We start from the raw sequence: 13,935 nt of genomic DNA, 5'->3' as shown, positions 1-13,935 counted from the left end.
ACTTCCCTCTACTTCAATTAAATGTTAAGTTTGGTATTACATATTGTCATTACGAGACTTAATCACGCTTAAGTAATCCGGTAATAATTTTACAAAAATTGAAGATTGCAAATGCACACTACAGTGCATATAAACTCCAACACTATCTTTTTAAAAGCTTTTCACCTAGCCTCATGACATATATATATATATATATATATATATATATATATATATATATATATATATATATATATATATATATATATATATAATACCGCTTTAATGATTAAAAAAAAAATACATATATTTTACTTCAAAAGTGAAGATTGACGATGATTCACCTATTTTGTTAAATCAAAAGTGAAGTAAAATATATGTATTTTGTTAAATACATATATTACCCTATTTTGTTAAATCAAAAGTGAAGTAAAATATATGTATTTTGTTAAATACATATATTACCCTATTTTGTTAAATCAAAAGTGAAGTAAAATATATGTATTTTTGAGCCCGAGCCCGAGCCCGAGCCCGAGCCCGAGCCCGAGTAAGCGGTGCTCTCATCCTCTCATCGGAAACAAAGTCAATGATTCGCCTTTCATCGGCAGAACTTTCACTAGAACTCTGATGAACACTTGCTTCACCAGATTCGGAAGTTTTTATCCTACGTACACGATAAAGCTCAAAACCTTGGCGAGCATGGCAATCTAGTCTCCAATTAACAATGATGACAATGGTGATGCAAGGGCTCAGGGGCACGAGCACAATGATGATGACAGCGACGATGATAATGACGACACTAATTTGTTTGAATTCATGGATAATGACGACACTGGTTTTTTGAATTCATGACCACCGGTTGTAGCTCTTCTATTATGACTTCTGTTCCGGTCAGCAGTTCTGTTTCAAACAGCCTATTTGTTCCGGTCACCTCTCTCGTTCCGGTCACCTCTCCCATTCCGGTCACCTCTTCCGTTCCGGTCACCTTTTCCGTTCCATTCACCTCTACCGTTCGGGTCAGCTCTTCCGTTCGGGACAGCTCTTCCGTTCCAGCTACTTCTGTTCCTGTTAGCTCTTTTGTTCATGTGGTAAATCCTACTCTTGGAGATACCATGCAGCCTCTCACAGAGAGTAATGCTCAACAGCAGCAGAAAAAGAGACAGAGATTGGACTTTTCTTCTCATTCATCTCATCAACTTTCTCTTCAAATTCTCAATCAAAAGGTTATGCATGTCTTTTGTTGATAAGATGCAGAATTATGGTTGTTTCTTGTTTTTTACGGTATTCTGTTTATGCATGTCTTCTACTTTCCTTTTCACAGTTTTTCTAGTTGGTACCTTCATTTGTTGTTGAAATATTCGTCATATATGAACAGATGAACTGATTTAAGTTGATACTTGATACAATAAAGTACATGGAATAAACGAAAAGAAAAGAAGGAGAAAAAGTGTTGAGAGCTTGTGCTTTTGTAAAACACCACTAAATCTACTATAAATAGCTTTGCCTTGTTTCTGTTTGGATGATTAGGACAACTAAGCTTAATATGTACAGTAAATAGGACAATCAGTAGTACCTTGTTTAATTGCTTAAGTTTGTTGCTCTATAGTTTATAGTTTTATACTACTATTGTACCCTTGTTGAAGCTTAAAATTATACTTGTATAAATGATAGGCTTCTAACTAGTATTGATGATTTTAATCCTTAGGTCTTGAAATGTGAATATGCGGTTTGTGGAGCGATTGTTACCCAGGCCGAGGTATGACACGAAATGCATTAATTATTACTGTATTTGTCTTGCCATTTGCTAATTTTGTTGATTACTATGTACCTAGTTACTCTAATGACTTGATATTGGGTTATCTCAAAACTACTACTATACAATAAGCTATGGAGTAAAATGAATATATATCAAGGAAAAAGGTTTCAATCTGAAAAGCGTTAAGTTCTTTCGATATCTTTGCGTTAAAAATTACTTTAATTCATACTACTCTGTATGATCTTCTGATTTAACTGAAAGACATGACAGCATGTCAGCACAGGAAGTGAATTTGGTTCTCTTCCTTAGTCCGTGGCTCCGTGCTCGCTATCATAAAACACCGTGTATTCTGAAATGGATTAAGACTCGATTTGAATAAGAGTATTGCTTTTTCTGGTTGATGTGCTCGTTGCAATTTATTGCTTATCTAATGGTGCTATCATATTCTTCTCGCAGAGGTTGAGAGAGCAATTGAGTCAACAGCCTGATTCTTTTCCTTTCGATGAGGTATAATTGCTATTTGCTAATCTGCTTTCCTCCTTTGCTAAACTTAAGGAAGATGTGAAAAAACTTTACAGAAGTTACTACCGTTGAACAATTGACCTACTTTTGTTTTTAATTGGGGGTATCAAGTTGTTTAATTTTGCTTAGGACATTTCAATGTTAATCTCTGATAGCTACATTGCCACCCAGGTTTTACCATTCTAGGTCTCAGTCAGCCTTTAAAGGTCATATAGTGCATTATAAGAACAAGTATAATGTCTTTACGCTGACTCATAAAGTCATAAGCTATGTGTTTAAAGTTTGAATCGTGCATTGCCTCTGTCAGTTAGAGGCTCGCAATGCCATTTATCTTGAAGTTCACAGCTTAAACTTCTCGTCATTTGTGCAGATACTTTTCTGTAATATTGGGAATCCTCAGGCTTTTGCGCAGCAGCCAGTCACATTTTTCCGTGAGGTTAGTGCCCATAGTGTTTGAGTGTCGTGAGCAGTTACTCTAAAAATCACATGTAATGTTTCTTTTAATTAATGTGCATCAGGTTCTTGATCTATGTGATCATCCAAGCATTTTGGATAGAAGTGAAACACAGGGACTATATAGGTATAATGGTAATCCATATTGTTTCATATTCGTCCATGAGTTTATATTTAGGCATATGTCGCTACTATATGATGTTGAATTGCTTATTTTAACAAACAAGGAGCTCTTTTTATGCCTCTCCTTTAATCATCTATCAGTTCACTTTTATGATCAAACAAGAGTATTTCAATTCAATTACAGACTAGTATTTATTTCTTCTACTTTTCTTTGTTACTTTGACTAAATGCAGTGCTGATTCAATAAAGAGAGCTCGGCAGATTCTGGATCAAATACCAGGAAGAGCAACTGGTGCATACAGTCACAGTCAGGTGATTATTGCTGTACTTCCTGCGGCTGTTTTGAGCTGTAATCTATCTGGTTTAGAAGCTTGGGGTTAAAGGGTAAAAAAAAATGTTACGTTAAGTAGAGGGAAAAATAGTTGTCATTTCCATTGTTTGATGTAATAAATGGATGGAGAGAAATGTGCATCTGTTGCAATTGTTACCTTGTATTAATTGTTTTGAGTTTGATTTATTGGCTCTATTTTAGCTTTCTTTCGGAAGTTTTGCTCCCTTTGTCTTCCCCCCTTATAATTACAAGTTTATTTTTCTCTTCAGTCATCCAATATTCACAAGTCACAAGGGTAACTAAATCGGCCTCTCCTTTGCTTAATTGTCTTTTAACAAAATGTGGGATAGTTGAAGATTCATAATGTCATAAATTTACTTATTTATGTGTATGATTTCATAATGCAATTTATTTGGCTTGATCATATGATAGGGTATTAAGGGACTGCGTGAAACAATTGCTGCTGGAATTGAAGCACGTGATGGCTTCCCGGCCAATGCAAATGATATATTCTTGACTGATGGAGCAAGTCCTGGGGTAAAGTGTTTATATTATGTCATAAACTAGGCTTACATCTGTACCTTCTTTATAACAATTGGGAATGGTGGACTTGAATTTTTCCTTTCCTTATAGGTGCATATGATGATGCAATTACTGTTGAGGTCAGAGCAAGACGGAATTCTTTGCCCCATTCCACAATGTCCTTTGTATTCTGCTTCAATTGCACTTCATGGTGGAACTTTGGTATGTATGCTTTTATGGAAAATATTCAGTAAAATATTTTTATGGATTAGCATTATTGAATAGCTCATTTTATTTGTCTGTATATGATAATAATCTGAAAGCAATGTAATGTACATCTCTAACTTTAAAGACGTCACCAAATGTATAAATTGTGATGGAGGGAAGTTTTCTATGGCATTAACAGGTTCCTTACTATCTTGATGAAGCAACTGGATGGGGTTTGGAACTTTCAAATGTTGAGAGCCAGTTAGAAAGTGCGAGATCTAATGATGTAACCGTTAAAGCCTTGGTTGTGATAAACCCTGGCAACCCGACTGGGCAGGTGAGTTGATTTGGTTATATCTTTCATTTCTCGTTCCAGAGTGGTATGACTTGGGAGGACTACTTAGCTACTTGCGTTCTGTGACATATTGGTTGGAATTGCCTTCAGGTTCTTGCTGAGGAAAACCAGAAGCAAATTGTTGAGTTCTGCAAGAAAGAAGGTCTTGTGCTTTTCGCTGATGAGGTGAATATAAAGAGAGCTGTAGATTAAAAAACTCATACTGGTTCAGAAAAGATATCTGGAATGAAAAGAAGATCAACATGTTCTTTTTTTTTTTTTTTGTTTTTTTTGCCTTCAAGTTCTACATTTTTTTGTTTTGTGGTAAAGACTAGATATTCATGGACCTCGTAATGGTTTGATCACTAATCATGCTTCTGCTATGATGTGCAAAACAGGTTTACCAGGATAATGTTTATGCCCCTGACAAAAAAATTCAATTGTTTAAGAAGATTGCACGCTCAATGGGGTATGCGGAGAAGGATATTCCGTTGGTTTCATATCAATCTGTTTCAAAAGGTGTCATACTCCCTAGTGCCTGTTCTGTTTTGTTAATATAGAAAGCGAAGGTTCATTGATTGATTGGAAACAAACAATTCTTTTCTTTTTCTAATTTGTTATTGTGAATCTAGGGTATTATGGAGAATGTGGGAAAAGAGGAGGTTTCATGGAAGTTACTGGTTTTAGTCCCGAGATAAGGGAACAAATTTGCAAAGTTGTTTCCGTCAACCTGTGCTCGAATATAACTGGTCAGATACTCACCAGCCTTGTCATGAGCCCACCGAAGGTATTTTCTCCTTTCTGCATATATGGCATTGTTCTTTGGTTTGGTATTCCAAATGGTTTTTTTTCATGGCATTATTTACAGTTGCATTGCGTTGATAGTAATAGACCTTTTATAATGTTTTAATTTTTTGGGTGCTGAAGTTAATATCTTGCAAAGCATGCTTCATTGAAGATACGTATCACAGCAGTATGTATATGGTTGTCGATTGACTCTTAATTTATATAAAACTAAGATATATGCTCTCTTGTGATTTAGGATGGAGATGAATCATATGAAGGGTATTCTGCTGAGAAAAAGGGAATTCTCTCATCCTTAGCTAGGCGAGCGAAGGTAAATCTGATGCTTGAATGCTTCATGAACTATGCTTGCTTCGGCATCCTAATCTACCTCAAAAATCGAGTGTCATATCGTGTCGCGAACACAATACGATACTTGGATACTGTACTTTTAACTAAAACTCTATTTTTTTCTACAAATGGCCGAATCCAACACTACGATACTCGTATTTGAGTAGACACTTAATGTGTCTGAGAACATAGTTGATGAACAAGGATGATGTTACAGATATATTATTTCTTGTGTCAACAGACGCTAGAAGATGCATTTAACAGCTTAGAAGGAGTGACATGCAACAAAGCAGAGGGAGCTGTTGGAGTTGGTAATGCAACCGGAGATATTTGTTCTCATTTGGTTGTAGACTCGTTTCGCAACAATTGATACATGGTTGTGTGTCTAATAGTACACGATCGTGTGATGGCTCTTGCATATGAACCTGACTACACGATCGTGTGTTCTGTCCTACACGACCGTGTGATAGCTCTTACATGTAAACCCAACTACACGGCCGTGTGTTCTTCCCTACACGACCGTGTACTTTTGCGGAAAAGATTTTGCCACACGGTCGTGTACCCTCACCTACACGACCGTGTACGGCAGCATCAAAGAGGAAGTTTATATTTATTAGGTTTCTTTTGAAGACCTTATAAATATACTACTACTACTTTTCCTTATTCATATATACGTTAATTTCATTATTGAAATACCCTAAACACTAAAACACAAACCTACCCTTTGAGATCTGAACAGTTCTTGAGCGATTCCACGCTTCGGGTTCGGGTACACGAATTATGAAGAAGAGTTGTGTTAAACTTGGGGGGCGTGCGTCATCAGGAAACCTGTACCGGTGGTGGCGTATTTCGCTTCTAAGGCAGTGGATTTTGTTCCACGGCGCAACTGTGAGTTTGAGATCTTCGATCAAGTATTTTTCCCTTCCATCTTCTCTATTCTGTCATTGGAATCAACAGGTATTTTACCAACAGGAGCCATGTACCTATTCCCCCGCCTTGATTTTCCCCAGAAGGCAATAAAAGCAGCAGCTGAAACAGAGTACATTGAAGCTGATGCTTTTTATGCCTGCCGCCTGCTCGAGGAGACTGGAATTGTTGTTGTCCCAGGATCCGGTTTTCAACAGGTTAATTTATGTCGTATATGACTTCATTAGCCTATGCATATCTGAGCATCCCTAAATGTGTTCCTACAACCACGCCCCCCACCCCCCTCCCCTCTCTTGTTTTTTTTTTTTTTTTTTTTTTTTTTTTTTTTTTTTTTATGGCTGACACTGTATTGTTTTCGTTTTGAAGGTTCCGGGCACTTGGCACATCAGGTGTACAATTCTGCCTCAGGAGGATAAGATACCGGCCATTGTCGACCGTCTAACAACATTCCATAAGAAGTTCATGGATGAGTTCCGTGATTAGAATATTTTGACAATGTTGTTCAATTCTGATAAGCATATCTTACGGAATTTCAGATAGCCGATGTTGGTGTATACTCAATAATGTCTCGAGTCGTTGTCTGGGAACTCAATTATTCTGCAAGTAATTCTAATGTTTCTCATACAAATTGCGCAACAATTAGTCTTAGCAATAATTTTAGCATCATGTTTGAACACATGTTGTCAATGAGATGCTAGAAATGTCTGCCAAAGTATTATTGTACGGAATTATGAACATTTAAGACAGTGAGTCTTCTTGGGTCAATGCAGATCTTTTTGTACAGTGTAAAGAAGATTGTCTCCTAGTTCCATTTAAAAAACCTAGACACTTGAGCAATGGAGCACAAACAAATGAAGTAGCTAATATGTTAATTAAACCATTAATGCTTGTATTAGGGAATTAGCGACGTAATCATCACTCACTTTGCCTGCTAACCGATCTAATGCATTGAAAAGGTTCAAGTCTGCAATTAAAATTGCATTTTAGGCCAAGGCTCAAACCTGTGATGAGAACGTACTATTTTAGCTTGAAAAGTTGGCCACATTGTGGTAGTGTTGTGCAAAAGTCCAATCTAGTCCGTCCATATAGTATCATTATTAGTTTTCAACTCTTTGTAGTAGTAGTACATGTGAGTAAATGCTAACTGCATTTAAACAGACACAAAGGGCAAAGATTTGATCTTGAGGGCACAAATGTATTATACAGTGGTGCAATTTGTCTAATTACACTTGTGATCTAGATTCTAGACTTTATTCAATTTGTCCCTAAAATAAGAAAACTTAGAGATAAGTTCATATGATAACCTGGCCAATGATACAAGTAGATTTTGTGCTTGGATGTATTGTATTCTAATAAGTTCGATTTCAGGGGAAAAAAAAAAGAACAAACCCTAACTTCATCAGTGGTGCCTTCCAAGTTCCAACATACTTATATAACCATTGCTAATTGATGTTTCTAAATATTGTGGTACCTTGTTACTCTTATCAGCCAGTGCGTGTAGACTTGGAGGAAAGGAAGGATATAACTAAAAATAAAAAGAATAATAAACATTTAAGGGATATTCCCAACGGTAACCTCCAATTTATGCTACGCACCAATGGTGACCCCATTTTTTTTGGATTATACAAAATGACACTAATAATCTATTCTCTCCTAATCATGACATTAATGATGGTTTTTTAACAAAAATTTTATTATTTAAGTTAACCATGGTTAACGTTTTCACCCCAAAAGTCAGAATACAGGATTTAAAAATCCTCTCCTCCTTAATTTCACCAATCTCCTCCATTCTCGTCTTCTTCCTCCTTCATTTTACGCACCCACCATGGGAAGAGCTCGAGCAATCAAACTTCGCCATTGCGACTGTTCACGTAAGCGGTATTTGGATGTGCGTTTTTCTGACACTCGCTCCAATCCTGACAGGCCGTACTACAAATGCAGCAGTTGTCATTTTTTTGCGTGGGTTCCTGGAGAAAATATTGTGAGGGTCGTTGATGGGGTCAGTAATGAAGGTCGCTGTGAAGGCTTTGGCAAGAAGATGATGAAGATTGCAATTGGGATGATCTTAATTTGGGTTTTCTGTACTTTAATTAAGTGATTGAAAATGTAAACCCTAGATTGTTTATTTGGGGGAAATTAGTCGAAATTAGGTTTTTGTTTAAGGAAATTGATATGGTTGTAGTTATTTCTGAACAATCTAGGTAGTTAAATGATGTACTAATCATCCTTATTTAATAAAAATTAGAACTTTTGTACTACTAAAATGTGCTCTGTTTTTGCTATGTTATTGTACTTTATCATTGAGCTGTGATGTGTTATGGCAGGACACAATGTATACATAAAACAAGTGTAATTGATGATTAACACGAGTAATTTATGATGATTAACACAAAATGTCATACAATTTTGATAGCCTCATTGAACTTGTGAATGGTCCATGTTGACTGGTCTCCAATTTTAGACAGCCATATTAGGGCTGCTGGATTCACCTTTTGCAGTTGGTCCATGGCCTTCTTGAAAGTGAAAGGAGAGTATGCACCAGCAGCCAACCAGAACAGACTAAACATCAAAGGACCTGGGAATGGCTTCTTCCAATTCTTTACAAGGTGCTTACAGCAATATCTTCTCCCAGCCTTTGGCCACAACTCAGTCAATGCAGCTTCAATCCCCTATACAAAATTTACCTTGTGGTAGTTAGAAAAATTTCAAAACTCAGTGAAATGTAGAAAGACAAATGTAATGCATATATTCATACCTTCTGTCTGTCAGAGATAATGCACCACTCATCTCCCCTCCCACTCTCATTGAGCAAATTCTTCAAATGCCATACAAAGAACTTCCAATTTTCTGTGTCCTCAGCTGATACTATTGCCCAAGCAAATGGAAATAGCTCATTGTTTGCATCCAATGCAACTGCAGACAACAACACCCCACCATAATTCCCCTTTAAGTGAGCCCCATCTACCCCTATGAAGCTTCTACATCCTCCTAACAATCCATCAACACAGCCCTTGAATGATATGAATATATTAAGGAACTGGAGAGGCCTATCAATGTGGTCTTGAGGTGTCCATGCACAAAAGGCAGATGAACCTGGGTTAGTAAACCTGATCATTTCACAATAATCAGGTAGTTGGGCATATGATATGTCATGACCCCCATTTATCTCCCTTAATGCCTTTGACCTCATTCTGTATAGTGAACTTGCAGCCATCTGAACTCCATATCTCTGTCTGACCCAATTGCCCCACAGTACTCTTCAACTCAGCAGCTACCCTACTGGCCCTCAAAGTCCTAGCAGCCTTCAGTAGTTCACTAGGTGAATTAGCCTCACCCACCCATATATATATAAGGTCTTTTCCACTTAAATTAGTTAACATTTGCATTAAGTCTTTATCATTATTCAAGTACACATGTTTCATTTTGTGAATATAAGAAAAACTAGCATGTTTTGGCATGGGTTTCTTACTCTCAACAGCCTTATCCAAATACTCTATCACTAGGTCAACTAGATTGACTTTGTCAGTATCATCAACTACAACATCAACATCTACACCCTTATACTGAAACTTCAACACCAACGCAACACTCATTCTACCACCATAACATATTCCAAGCACAAACACAGTCAACAAGTTCATAACACATAATCAATAATCACAGCAACGAAACAACCCAAAAACAACCACAAACACGAACATGGAAAACAGAGTGCATAACATGCAAAATCTAAAATTTTGATAAAATGTAGGGTTTGGTGCATACCTGAACTTCTTTTTATCAAGATGAAGCACAAAGATTCGATCTTTCACCAATTTCCCCCAATTTTTGACCCCCGCACGTAAATACCCTAATCGCAAGTTTTGAACTTCAAAGCTTTCAATCGCCCCTCACTACAACCCAGAAGAAAAATGACGATCACCGCTCTATTTTTTGGAATTAATGGGGTCGAATTGAATGCACTCCTGGGTTTGCGTCTCGATGAACAGTTTGATGGGATTGCTATGCGAAGATGGAAGATGATGAGTAATGAAGAGGGAGAATGCAGGAGAGAGAGATAAATGGAGGGAATTAAAAACGGGTGGTTGGGTGAAATAAAAAGGGGGCAATTATGTCATTTCCTTATTTTCCTTAACCATGGTTAATAATTTTGTTAAAAAACCATCATTAATGTCATGATTAGGAGAGAATAGATTATTAGTGTCATTTTGTATAATCCAAAAAAAATGGGGTCACCATTGGTGCGTAGCATAAATTGGAGGTTACCGTTGGGAATATCCCAACATTTAACTAATAACCCCCCACCCCAACAAAAAATGATATTGTCACTCCTGTAGTCATTTTGGCTTAAATAATAGAGATGACACACATTGGTTTAGTGCCAAGTATTTCAAAAAAAAAAGTTTCATATTTTTGAGGGGAAGTATTTTTGTAAAATCATCCAAATTTTATTTATTATTTTTTTTTTAAAAAAAAAAAAAAAACTTTGTTGAGTAACACAATTCTTAATATGGGAATTCTGTTACAAAAATATGAAGATATCAAATTTGTATATATGTTCTCCTTATAACGCAAGCTATCAATCTATCTTCATCAAATATCAATCCATCTTCTTCTTTTCAAAAATGAACTCTACAATCTTAAAACTGCATTTATGGAAAATTCATCTGAAATTATATTGCCCAAGATATCAGAATTCGCCATTAATGAGAAGACGGTGCACAGTCAATTCGGCATTTTATTAATTTATTTAAAATGAACTCTTTTTTTTTTTTTTTTTTTTTTTGGGAAATAGCAAAACAATTTTTCGTGAAATATTTTTTCGGGAGATAAATAAAAATACAATTTACCAAAATAAATTCCCCCAAAATTAACCATGAAGGCCGAAAATCTTGAGCTTACCATAGCTCAAATTTTCGGACCTCATTAGTGAAATTAAGGAAGATTTTTGCTAGATTTTAAGGAATTAAAATAATAGTATAAATAATAAACAATAATTAATTAAATAATTAATTAATTATATACCAATTATTCACCAATAAAATAATAAAGAAAATCAGATTTTCTATACATAGAAAATCCAAAATTCCTAGCTAATTAATGGGAATTTTCGGCCATCATAATTAATTAATAAAATATAATTTTTGCTTTAATCAAAATATCCGAAATATATAAATAATTCGGTTTTAAAATAAAATAAATGGATAATAAATTTTATCCAAAATAATAATTAGATTTCAAAATACTTTTAGCGCCAAAATTCAAATATTATTTTGGCTCCATATTTCAAATAGTAATATAGATTACTAAAATACCCTTTTTAGAAAATAATTCCTAATTAATTAATTAGGAAAATACGTATGAAAATACGGGGTATTACAGAGGACATGTTAAACCATTTTCTTAGGTCACATAACATAGGTTCATTTCCATACACGACAGATATACCTTTGACCCGGTGATGCTCGGGAGTTGAATTTGATGGTGTTGCATAATTTGGGATATAATTGTTGTTGTCGTCGATATTAATAGTCAATTGGTTAAAGGAAGATGATAGAAAATCAATAATGAAGAGTAGTGAAATGACGAAGAAGATGAATGGTAAAATATAAGTTTTAATAAATAATGCAAATGATTTTGTGGAAATTAGGAGCAAATTAATTGGAGGAGGATGTTGAGGTGTATTGAGGTGGGAAGAGTGAATAAGGATGTGCCATGGGGCTTTTAGGGGGAGGGTTTTAATATACTTACTAGGTTAGCTCCCGTGCCATGCACGGTAATTTTTAATAATCACTACTACCTCTATTTCATATTATTTGCAATAATTAGACATTTTTCCTCTCTATTTTATGTCAAATCGTCGCAAATAATATGAAATGGAGCTAAGTAGTATTAAACTACCATTATAATCAGTTTTTTTTCAAATAAATAAAATTCTAAAAATGTAGTTGTAATATTGATCAAAATAAAAGATTACAAAAGATATATTTAGTATATGTTAGATATAAAATGATGTAGAAAATTATCAAAATTATGTTAAAAATGCTTTTTTTTAAAGATATATAACAACATTTATGTTATAAATAAGTCAAATCTTTTTTATATTAAGTAATTAAATTGTATAATAAGATTTGGGAATTATGTTATATGTTTCAATTCAATCAATAACAATATACGTAGTAATATTATAATAGTACTTCACTTTCTCTAAGGCAATCATATGGTCATCATCTACTCCCTCCATTTCCTTTTTTCCTATTTTGGAGAAATAAAACGTTATTCATGTTTTTATTTTTGGATAGTTTGTAAAGATCATTTTACCCTCACTTTTTTAGCTTTATTCATTGTACATCCTTATTTACCCTTAAATTTTGCACATGCTTTATACTTTTTTGCATTTTCTCTCTCTAACTTTCATTTATGATTCCCTCTGTTTTCTGTTTTCTGTTTTCCTATTTTGGGGAACCAAAATGTATTTCTGTTTCTATTTTTAGATTGTATGTAAAGACCATTTAACCCTCACTTTTAATCTTTATTCATTGTACTTTCTCATTTACTCTTGAATTTTGCACATGCCTTATACTTTTTTTCACTCTCTCTTTTTAACTTTTGTCTATGATTGTACATACTTTCACTTTTATTAATGTACTTTATTCTTATTTCTTAAACCATGAAAAAAACACAAACATGAACTATATTATGGGACACAGAGAGTATTTTAAAATAAAATACAGATATAATATATTATATAAATGAACTACTAATTGTTTGTTAATTACCGAAAGTAAAAGTCAAGTATGATATTGCATAATTAAAATTTATAATAATGGACCTTTTTTTTTTTTAATCTTTGTTAAGTCTTTTTTGAAGAGTATCTTAAAAAATTTTGAAGGGTATCTTTGTTAAGTTTAATAGTGCAAATATTTGCTTGTATTGTTACTCTCGTTAAAAAAGATGACAAACTTTAAACTGAATTTTCCTTATTTTTGTTAAGTCAAAGAATGTTTATTTATTTATTTATTTATTTTTTACGGAAGATTGCATACTTATATATTACCATAATCATGGTTTATTTAGTAGATGTTTTATTTGGTATTATTATTGTTTCCTTAATAGAATAATTGATTGTGGGAATATTTATTCATATCTTTGTGATATAATTTCTCAATATACCATAAGATCTATATTTTTTTTTTTGAGGAAATATTTATTTATATATATGCAAAATATTTGTTTCCTTAATAATTTTTATATTTTAAAAAAAAAAAAACAAAAATATACTAAAGACACACCAGGAGATGACACGTGTCATGGCTGGTGTGTCTTTTAGTATATAGAGATTTTTTTTTTTTTTTTGGACAGGGTCTTTTAGTATATAGTTATTGATTATTGATGAGTAGATGTTAATTTGTTTTGAATCTAAATAAAATCAACTTAAACTATAGTATTTTGTAATATCGATTTATTGACATTACGGTTCATATGTGAATGCAAATAATGAGTTAATCAAAATCGTTAAATCATTTTTTATGATTACATGGCTAGTTGTATATGAATCATGGGCTCTAAAATATTTGATTACTTGACAATTCCAAACCCCTTGTTCATTCGGCCCACCTCTCTCCTTGTACAGCCCTAGGCGACGAC

General features: G+C 34.2%; 1 protein-coding gene across 1 annotated transcript; it reads left to right on the top strand.

Annotated features, from left to right (window-relative positions):
• The first annotated feature begins 854 nt into the window (after positions 1–854).
• LOC145620080 (alanine aminotransferase 2-like) lies at positions 855–7,094 on the top strand. Its single transcript, XM_081674729.1, has 16 exons — positions 855–1,202; positions 1,685–1,735; positions 2,192–2,242; positions 2,628–2,693; positions 2,776–2,837; positions 3,067–3,145; positions 3,597–3,701; positions 3,798–3,908; positions 4,093–4,230; positions 4,339–4,413; positions 4,626–4,746; positions 4,860–5,014; positions 5,270–5,344; positions 5,603–5,661; positions 6,338–6,485; positions 6,655–7,094. Exons 1-16 carry the CDS (start codon positions 855–857, stop codon positions 6,769–6,771), a joined length of 1,761 nt encoding a protein of 586 aa, XP_081530855.1. The 3' UTR covers positions 6,772–7,094.
• Positions 7,095–13,935: the final 6,841 nt, after the last annotated feature.

This window comes from Chenopodium album, chromosome 27, assembly GCF_948465745.1.
Source record: "Chenopodium album chromosome 27, dcCheAlbu1.1, whole genome shotgun sequence".
NCBI classification, from domain to species: Eukaryota; Viridiplantae; Streptophyta; class Magnoliopsida; order Caryophyllales; family Amaranthaceae; genus Chenopodium; species Chenopodium album.
This window is presented reverse-complemented; position numbering and strand designations above follow the sequence as displayed.